The 10,699-nt window shown below is 42.0% G+C and overlaps 1 protein-coding gene across 1 annotated transcript in view; it reads left to right on the top strand.

The window, feature by feature from the left end:
• The first annotated feature begins 222 nt into the window (after positions 1 to 222).
• The window catches only part of SYT16 (synaptotagmin 16), a 260,532-nt gene continuing 250,055 nt past the window's right edge, over positions 223 to 10,699 (top strand). Inside the window, exon 1 of the mRNA XM_032875244.1 lies at positions 223 to 314. Within this exon, the coding sequence (XP_032731135.1) occupies positions 302 to 314 (13 nt within the window). The 5' untranslated portion in view covers positions 223 to 301. The remainder of the gene's footprint in view (positions 315 to 10,699) is intronic.

The raw sequence follows: 10,699 nt of genomic DNA, 5'->3' as shown, positions 1-10,699 counted from the left end.
GAGGGTTAGGGAGGGAGACCAGATGCTGCGAGGCCAGGAGGGGTGGGTCAGCCGCCCGCCCGGGCGGTAGCTGGGCCGCCTCTGCCCGCGGGGCTGGGCTCCCGGGGCGCTTGCAGGGCTGCGGGGTTGGAGGGAGCCGCGGGCTGGGGCGCGGGGCGGCGCGGCGGGGGCGCGCGGCGGGAGGGGCTGTGCGCGGCGCGGCTCCCGAGCACGCGGGGCCTGGCGAGGAGCGCGCGCCCGGTCGGCTCGGCGCCGGGTCCCCCAGCAGCCGGCGGCCGCCCAGCAGCCCCCTCGCCGGACCATGGCGACTGGCAGTAAGTGCGCTGGGGCCGCCGAGGCCCCGGGTGGGAGGCCGCGGGGCCCCAAGGGTGGGCAGTACTCCTCTTTCCGACGTCTGCCTTTGTGCCAGGCTCGCGGAAGCGGTGGCCGGGGTCCCCCCGCGCCCCCGAGGCGATCCCTTGCCCCTCCGCCCATCACCCTCCGCTGCCTGTTAGGACGTGAGAGGCGCAGGTGGTTTTGGCACCTTGTCCGGGAGGGATGTGGCCAAAGGGCATGCTCCGTCGATATGGAGGGGACACAGCGGATGCCGCGGGGCCTGTCATCGAGCCCTTCGGGGAAAGTGCCCCCAGGCCCAGACCCAGCGTTTGGGGGGCCCTGCCACCAAGACGCCGCAAGCTTTTGGCGCTGTCGGTTCAAGGTTCGCCTCGAGTTTAGTGATTTGGTGATTTGCGCGCTTGCCTTCTGAGGATCCGGGTGGCCTGACTGGTCGGCTGCCCCGCGGCCCCACCAGGGCCATGTCCCCAGGGGGCAGCTGAGGGCTGGCCAGAGACCGCACCTGGTCACCACGGACAGTGAGTGAGGTTAGCGCGTGGACGTAGATTAAAACTACTGAATGGAAGTGTTGGAAGGCGCTGAGCTGGCCTCCTTGGAGCCTCTTGGCACCACTGCTTTCTTGGCTCAGTGCTTTTGGAAATGGAAATCACGTCTATGAAAGCTGGTTAAGAAGTATTGAAAGCTGGATGCATATTAATAGGGTCCCAAAGGGAGGTCAGAGTAAAACCATTAGTCATACCTGCCCCATACTTAACTTTGTAGGAGGTGCTGTGTCCAAAACCCTTATCACACACCCGGCACATTTTAGGGAACCCTTGAATGAATGAGTGAATGAATGAATGAATGAATGATATATTGGTTAGAGAGGAGCTTGGGTAGGCATTTTTGAGGGGTGAGAGAGGACAAAGATGGGAAGATGGGGGTTCACATTTCTGCAATCATTATTATTTTTCTCTTAGACTATTATCCCAGCCAAGAACACAACTTTGGTATAGTGCAGAGAGTGTGGGTTTTTGTAGACAAACAGATCAGTATTTTAAACCTCTGAAATTCACTAGTAGTGGGACCATGTCAGATGTCCTCGGTTTCTTTATCTTTAAAGTCAGGACAAAGCTGACCTATCTTTGCACAGTGATGGGCACAGATTTGGCCCTCAGTAAAGGGTGGTTGCTCACCCTCTTTACCATCATTTTATATGTGTGGAAATACAAACATGCTCTCTCTTTTTTTAAATGAAAAAAATATGTAGATCATGTTTTGATAATAACACAAGCTAATCTGGACCAAGCATCCCCTTTTCTCTCCTCATTTATAAATGGGTGGTCTAACTTTTTTTTTTTTAATAGGAAAAGAAATTATGGATTCAGGCTTTTGTTAATAAAGTAAGACTCAATAAAGAGGCAGATAATTACATTTGTCCTTACTGTATTTTTTTATTTTAATTTTTTAAAAAGATTTTATTTATTTATTTATTTATTTGACAGACAGCGATCACAAGTAGGCAGAGAGGCAGGCAGAGAGAGAGAGAGGAGGAAGCAGGCTCCCTGCCAAGCAGAGAGCCCAATGCGGGACTTGATCCCAGGACCGTAAGATCATGACCTGAGCCAAAGGCAGAGGCTTAACCCACTGAGCCACCCAGGTGCCCAAAAGATTCCTTTTTTTTTTTTTTTTAAGATTTCATTTATTTATTTGACAGACAGAGATCACAAGTAGGCAGAGAGGCAGGCAGAAAGAGAGAGGAGGAAGCAGGTGCCCTTTGGAGCAGAGAGCCTGATCCAGGGCTCAATCCCAGGACCCTGGGATCATAACCTGAGCCTAAGGCAGAGGCTTTAACCCACTGAGCCACCCAGGCACCCGGCCTTACTGTATTTCTTAAGGAAAACAAAAACAAAGTAGCTTGAAGCACCTATAGGCATTCGTGCATCACACAAATGCTGTAGGACAGTGTTCTGTTACTCATTTTCTATATTTTGGGCAAACATGATCCACTTGGTATTCTAGAAAAAAACTGGGCATATTTTTGTCCCAATTTATTTAGATAACTGTTTCTTTTATTTCCTTACATGGTATATTCAACCCTACTGAAGAATCAAACTTAATTCCATTGATTTTGTTTATGGAAAAAAGTTATAATATTCAACCACATTATCTCACGAACCGGTTTTTAGGCATAGTCTTAAATCTGTTTATTCTCGGCTGGGATGGAGCTGGAAATCTGAAGTTTCCAGAGTGTAGAGGATAATTATTTTGTCTTTGTTCTTATTCGGAAGTAATGTGAGAGACTTCCTACGTGTTTCTACTATGGAAATGAAGAGAAGGGAAGCATTCTCAGCCAGTGTCTTGAAAAATTTTCCCTAAATCTTGACCATGCTTACAGCATCAAGTCCCATAGTCCTTTTACAGTCAGCATCAACGTGGTCCTGAAACTAGCGCCTAGAGTTCCTCCCAGAAGCAGAGTCCTCAGCTTGGCTACATATTATAATTACCCCAAGAGCTTTTTAAAAAATATTCTTATATCTATCTATCTATCTAATCATCTTTTAATGTAGTAAGTTTCAGACTTAAATGTGTATCCAAATGACCTGGAGGGCTTGTTAAAAGACTGGTGGGCCCCAGCCCAGCGCTTCTGATATAGTCATGTTGGATGGTTGCCTGAGAATTTACATTTCTAACAATTTCCAGGTGATGTTGAAGCTACCATGCTTCCTGTCCTTTTCTCTACCTCCTCAGGTGAGAGGCAGGTAGGCACATAGAGTGACCATCACTTCTTCAGCAGTCCTGTCCTGTCACTGCACAGCGAGTACATGGCCTCATTTAGACATAGCAAAGCTGGGCACAGTGCTGCCTAAGGGCTCTAGCTGACTGCTCTCCCCATTTTTCTCCCCCAGGAAATTTCCCCTTGAGAGAAATATTGGTTCTAAAGCCAGGCAAAATGTGAATGCTCTACTCCAGTCATTTCTGGAAGGAATCCAGAAGGACCTTCTTTATGAATGTGGTATGTAAATGGATATAAAATACAGAGATACTTTAAAAATATTTGCCTGGCAACTTACAACCTTCAGAAAAAGAATGTAACAAATAGAACAAAAATATCCTTCTGTCCAGACAGCATGCTGTCTAGGAGCCCATTCCCGAGGACTCATGGAGCATCTGAGAGCCTCAGTTTGGTTCTCAATGAGTTATCATGAAATGGTAGGGAACTTGGGATCTTCAAACTAAATTCCCCTTGGGTTATTTGTGTTTTTATTTGGATAATTCAGGTTGTAAGATCTTGAAAAGTTGAAAAATTGGGAGGAATTGTAATAGGAATAAAAGGTAAGAGACTAGCAGGGAAAAACTGCTGTTAGCACAAACAGCCCGGTCTATTATATAAAGTGGTGGTACTTAGGTATTTGAACTATGTTTTGTGATTGCCTCAGTAACAAGTGTTCCAGATAATTTTGTTTCCAAATCACAGTGAAGTATTTTTCTTTTTCTTCCATTTATGTCATTTGTTTCATTACTAATATTTCTCCTTATGAGTCTTTATTATTGAAGTCACTGTACTCTATTTATGAGAATAGTTTCTCAGAGACAGTAAGTCATGTTTGGGCAATGTTGGAAATATATAATTATATTACACCCCAGAAATCTCAGGCAAGTCTCGAGTGGATTGGTCCTTGTTGCTGTTGTTGGCGAACATTTGGCTTCATGAAGGAAACATCTGGTCCCCATTTGGTTGTTCCTCGTTTACTGGCTGATCTTGTGTCAGTACTGCTTGGTCCATTCCCAAGCTACCCACCCAGGTCACCTCCACCAGTGGCCATCCCCCATCCCCTCCTTTCTACTTTTGGTCAGTAACCTGCAGTTTCTTTTTCTCCAGCCCACATGCCCCATCAGCAATTTCCACTATGTGCTTAGTGTTCAGGATAGAAGGAAGGAGAGCAGAGAAAAGAAAAATCAAGCACAGGTGGTTAGCAAGTGAAGGTTGGAACTTCTGCTGGATAGGTAGCATTCAGGATTTAGGATGTTTAGGATTTGAAAGAAAATTGTTTGACTCTGAGTGAAAACGGGCCCATTCTTGGGTAAATTTGTTTCCAATTCTGTAATTTTTAAAAAGCTTGCAAATAGTGCCAATTAAAAAATAGAGGCCAACTAAGAGTTGGAAAATTACTACTTTGCAACCATCATAGTAACGATTAACCCAAAAGTCATCCATGGATGCTAAGCTATTGTGTGAAAACTTGAAGACCAGAATTTTTACATTCTTGGAGAATTTCCCCGCAGATGACTTACATTAATTGCAAAGGGGAACATGGTAATTTTACAGTAGAGAAAACTGGGGGATACACTACCTAGTCCAAGTAATCAAAGTTATTATCACTGGTAATGGAGTAAACTGATATCCTGTGTTTCCTGATATGAAGCACTGGGAGGACCCAATGCCACTTGTGCCAAAAATGTATAATCTGGTTCTTTTTTTTTTTTTTTAAGATTTTGTTTATTTATTAGCGGTTGTGTGTATACATGAGCTGGGGGAGAGACAGATGGAGAGGGAGAGGCAGACTTCCCACTGAATGAGACAGCTCGATGTGGGACTTGATCCCAGGACCCCAGGATCATGACTTGAGCTGAAGGCAGATACATAACCAATTGAGCCACTGAGATGCCCCTATAATCTGGTTCTAATCTAGAGAAAATATCAGACAAATGCACATTGAGAGACATTCTACAAAAGTCTATTGCATGAGGAATGGTCCAGATTGAGGGAGACCAAAGAGACAAGTAAACACAGTGGGTGATTTTGGATCAGATCCTAAATTGGAGAAAAAAATGCTACAAAGGACAACATGTGGTAATTGGTGAAATTTGAATACAGATATATTGGATAAAGGCCTTGTATCAAAGTTAAATCCCTTAACTATGATATTTTTATTGTAGTTTGGAAAGGAATGCTTCATTCTTAAGGGAAACTGAAGTATTTACAGGTAAGGGGACATGATGTCTGCAACCAAATCTCAAAAGATTTAGTAGAAAAATAAGTACATATGTGTGCATTTATATGTGTATGTGTGTTATACAAGGAAGAAAGATAAAATGTGGCAAAATTTTAACATTTTGGAGAATCTAGGCATTCTCTCCACAATTCTTGCAGCTCTTCTGTTAAAAAAACAAAACAAGAAAAAACTCAACAACTTATAAATGACAATGGTGGGATGACAATCTGTGGTTCGAGGTATTGTGGTCTATTACCACTGAGTTGACTTTCTGGAAAACAACAACAACAACAAAAAAAAAACCAAAACATTGAAAAGACCCTTGTTCTGAACTCCTAATTTTGGTTTGAGGTCATAACATTATCAAAACTGTTAATCACAGAAAACTTCATATACATAAAAAGGAGGGAGAATAGTATAATAAGGTACTCTATGTACTCAGTGTTTTTTCAGTCTTATTACATCTATCTCCCCACTACTTTTTTGGGGAGAAGGTATTCTGAAAGCAAATGCAAGATACCATGTTCCTTCAACCATTGATGCCTCAACGTTTTTCCCTGTACACTCTTACCCTCCCATAACGCCCATGCTGCTAGTGCACTTCGGAAAAGTAACAATTCTGCAATAAGAGATGATAGCATTTGGATATTGTTAGTATGATAGAATAGAAACCAGAGTTCTGAGGACATATCAACTTGACATATGCGGGTTGTGCGCTTGTTTTAAGTTTGAAAAGCTGACTAAGCCTGGTAATTATAAATGGTTTAGAAAAAAGGATCTGAGAAGCTGCTTGTTCTTGTGTTTTCCCAACTCCTCCTCCTGTTTTTAAACCAAGAATTAAAATTCTTGAAGAAAACACAAAGATGGGTCTGGAGACAGTATTTTGATTTTATCTACTTGATGTGACGCTATCGAAACATTCGGAAAGTCGGAATGACTGACTTCATCCTGCATGGCTAGAATTCCATATGCTTTAATTTCAGCATGGCATCTTTGATTTGGTAAGCCCGGAGAAGCCTTTTCTTGCTGAGCTGACTTTCTAATGTTTTGTGTAGAAATGGGCCAGATCTCGTGGGAGGAATAAGCCTTTTCCTGCATAGGATAGATTTGGATGACATTTGTTCTTTTAGGTCACGAGGGTACCATTAAATTATTAACTATTATTTAGCATTGTGGTCTGATAGAAAGATGACCATTATGCCATTTAACAATGATGATGTATATACTAAAGTGAGGGTAAAACTCTTTGACAACTCTTAATAAATTAAGGAGGTATCTGAAGCATATATTGCAAATAAAATTCTTATACATAGCTTTTATGCTCCCATTACTAGATTATGCACATCTGATCTTAGGCATTTTAAATTTATGCATAGATACCATCCCTTTATGATAGATTTTCTTATTGAAAATAAGAGTATAATGTTCTTTAGAGTTCTAATTTTAGGAATGTAATGTCACATTTTATAATTTGATTTACAATGAAATGAAGATTAAGACACATAAAATGATTTTATCCACCCTATGTGAAAATTGCCCTGGCTTGCATACTAGTACATTTATATACTGCTTTAATCTATTAAAATCTATTTAATCAAAATTAGATTTTCCATTGACTTAGCTTAATAGACAATTGAAAAGTTGATGAACTCAGTGTGATGGTGGAAGAAAGTACAGGCTTAGTTTCATAAGTGCTCAAGCTTTGAACTCTGGACCTAACACTCACTGTCTAGGCAACCGTGGGTCAATTGTTTAACTTCCTAGGGCTTTGTTTTATTCCACTCTGAGAAGCTGTAGAAATTAAATGAGATGGTGCACATGGTAGCCATCAAATAAATGTCTCCTCACCCTCTACAAGATCCATTCCATAGTGTGTGCCTCATGTTACAGGAATAATCTGTTCTTTAGAAATGGGAGTCCCAGTCTTTGATTCCCTTTTTCTTTGTAAAGAATATAAAATGAAGATTAAATTATCTGTTTAGAAATGTAAGACTCTACAGAAGTGAATCCAGGAGAAATCACCCAAAGGTAGAGAACTCAGATTTAAAATAGAAGTATTAAAACATGGCGTTTCCTTCCCAAGGCTTACTGTTTTACCCAAGCGTGCTTGCGGCATGTGTCATGAGTGTGTGGGCTTGTGGCAAATGGGCACACACACAATTTTTAATAATGTAGCGCGATTTCAGTGATGGGGTCTGAGAGGTGCTACGACAGCTGTCTCTTTTATGGAAGATGCAAGAGGGCTGTGGGATCCTCTCTGCGGATTTGTTCTTGGTGATCTCTTTGGGCTTTGTAGTCTTGTTCCTCACTTGGGCATGACCGATGGGTGGTTGTGGGACTGGATGGGTTTTGTTTCAGGGTGCCACCCCAGAGTTTGATACCCTCCTGGTTCTGAAGTCTTATAAATCCTTTCCAATGATATCAATAAGCCTGAGGAAATTTCTGGTTGTCCCATTATTGAGCTTTAAAAAGGCATAATCTATTGCTTCTTGACCTTTTGGCTAAGATCAAGTGTAAAAAGGCTATAATCTTCTAGTAATGTCTGTAATGACCTCATCTGCCTGATGTCCCTGCTGGTCCTGACCTTAGCCATCCTGTTCTGAGAGTAGCCTCTCTCTGTCTCATACTCCCACTGCCCATCTTGATGTTCCCCGTTTCTCTTGCATTTCAATCCAGGCTCTAACTCTGCTTACCTGCCAATCTCTTTTTCCCTTCCCTTTCATTATTCCTTTGAACTTTGGTTGAACCACACTGGCTCTGTCAGCTTCAAGTTTGTAGAGTCCCCAGCAGCTAGGCTGCCTTCAAGCAGCCCTGCCTTGCTTCTCCATAGTCAGAAAGTAGAGGATTGCCCTTTATGCCTCAGACTCTACCATCCTGTCCTTAGGCTTTTTAGAGACACGTTATAATGTCCTTCTTGGCTGGCCATTAGCATAGAATCAATTGTTAGATTTTAGTGGTGATAATTTCAATTATAATTATAGTTATCGTTATTTTTCTTTGTGTTCCCCCTGTATTTGTTATCTATTGGTGGGTAGCAAGTTTCCACAAGTTTAGTGCCTCAAAACAGCCCATCCATCTCCCAGCTCTGTGAAGTCAGGAGTCTGGGCAGGACTTCTGGGAATGGGGAGTCTTCAAGGCTGCGATTAGGCTGCCAGCCAGGGCTAGGTTCTCCTCAGAAGGCCTGAGGCTTGACTGGGGAAGGATATACTTCCAGAATTATACTGGCCTATTATCAGCGCATCACATGTTGCCAGAATTCAGACCCTTGCAGTCTCGTGGACTGAGGATCTCCATTTCTCGTTGGCTGGAGGACATTCTCTGGTCTTTAATACATGAACCTCCTCAATATGTTCTCTTACTTCATCACAGCCAGCAAGGGACAGAATTTCCTAGCAAGATAGGTATTAAAATCTTAATTGATAGAATAATAGAAATGACATCTCATTACCATTGACACATTTTCTTGCTTAGAAGCAAGTTATAGATTCTGCCTGAACTCAAAGAGAAGGCATCACACAAGGGTATGAGTATCAGAAGGTGGGGACAGTTGGAAACCATCTTAGAGTCTGTTTTCCATACTCGCCCACGAAACTTTTAGCATCTACTTCAGTTAGCTTTTTGTTTGGAGCATCCCATTCCTCTTTAAAACTTTAGATAACACGGGGGCAGTAAAGCCTTGAATGGTAATTGCCTTGCTCAGAAAAGAAATTGTTCTCCTCCCGCCTACCAGAGAACTGTTGTGCTGTAGGAAGGATGGTGTGGTAGGGAAGGGCAGTCTTTGGTCTTGGAGCTGTTATTGGGGAAGTCATGTCTGAATGAGAGGCTGCTGAGGGAGCTTCAAATAAGCAGCAGATGATATGCTTTGTGAACTACTTTTATGAAAGCCATTAAAAATTTTTAAAAATCGAAACACTCAAAAGGTCTCATTTTTGGAAAAGTTTAAAAATCAGACGAGTCAGTACAAAGCTGTAAAATTAAGCTTGAAAATCAATGAAGGAGGGCATGTGATGTGGTGAGTCCTGTGTGGTGTTATATGCAAGTAAGGGATCATTGAACCTTCCATCCAAAACTAATGATGTCCTGTACGTTGGCTAATAGAATTTAAAAAAAAAAATGCCGGCGAAGGTGCCAAAAGGAGAAAAATAAGTGGAATGACAACTCTATCAAAGAGAAGCTATTTTCTCATGGGGGCAAATGGATTTTATTAAGGTGCCTTGTTGGTGTGTGAAGCATCATAAAGGGATAAGGGATTATTTAAGGTTTTAAGCCTCTATTTGTGTTATGTTCTTGTAAATGATCTCCATTTCAAACTTGTTTTTGACTTACTGAGAGGATGACAGGTACCTGGAAACTGAAGAATTCCTGACTACTGACAATATTGTTCTGTGTGACAACAAACTGCAGGCTGAATTCTTGCTCTAAAATGGACTGAGTTTAGGATATGAAACTCCTCTGAGGAGTTTTTTTTCTTCCCCAGCGGTAAATATTTTTATTGCATGTTCTTTTCTTGAAACTCTGAACATCTTGATTTTCTTGGTTTTTACTTATCACCCAAAAGCTATTCTCCAGTAAGAGAGATATAATCACAGTCATTAGCTACTTGTAATTAAGGTAAGACTATCCTAGTTTTAATAAATTGAGTTGGATCCTAGAGACAAGCATTTGATTTACATTTTTATCTGATAAAATCAGCCTATATAAAATGAATGGAAGGGAGGAGTCTGGACTTATTTTCTTAAAAGAGATTCTGTGCCCCCATTGTGCCCCAAATCACGTGCTGTTTTCTCTTTGAAGTCTTTATAAACTTTCCAACAGATGCAGCTGTCCACCAGATTCTCAACACAACCCATTGCTCACTTTATCTATACCCCCCCCTTTTTTTTCTTTTTTGGCTTCTCTCTAGTCTATATGTCCTATGAGGGAAAGATCCACTTTTAGGTTTATTTCCTCAATTTTGTCATTCTATTGAATAAGCATGGTGCCTTGCTTAGCTATGCACATGCTTGTCAAATTCGGTCTGTTTCTTTACTGAGAGACTTTTCTTTTCCTGGGATTCCCCTCTTTACTCTAGCAGTTCTCAAAGTGTGGACCTAGCAACCCTGGGAGGTGGAGGTCCCTAAGACTTTCGAGGGTCAGTGAGGCCAAAACTACTTTCATAGTAATACCAATATTTTGTCTTTCCATTTTCCTTTTCTTGACTGTTCATCAGAATTGGCAGAGGGTACATGAGGAGTGATGACATTCTCACCCTGCGGCTTCTAGAATGTTGGGCCTGTGTATTTTGTTTCTCACTCTAGTTCAGTTCTCACAACTTTCCTGTTTGAGATTGGTTGCATGCATGGACCATTTAGGGGTATGCTCAGAACTTCACAGATGTGTACGTTTTCTTT

This window comes from Lontra canadensis, unplaced genomic scaffold, assembly GCF_010015895.1.
Source record: "Lontra canadensis isolate GAN:19392208 unplaced genomic scaffold, GSC_riverotter_1.0 scaffold55, whole genome shotgun sequence".
In the NCBI taxonomy this organism is placed as follows: domain Eukaryota; kingdom Metazoa; phylum Chordata; class Mammalia; order Carnivora; family Mustelidae; genus Lontra; species Lontra canadensis.
Note: the sequence above shows the minus strand (reverse complement) of the source record. Positions and strands in the feature narration are given on the sequence as shown.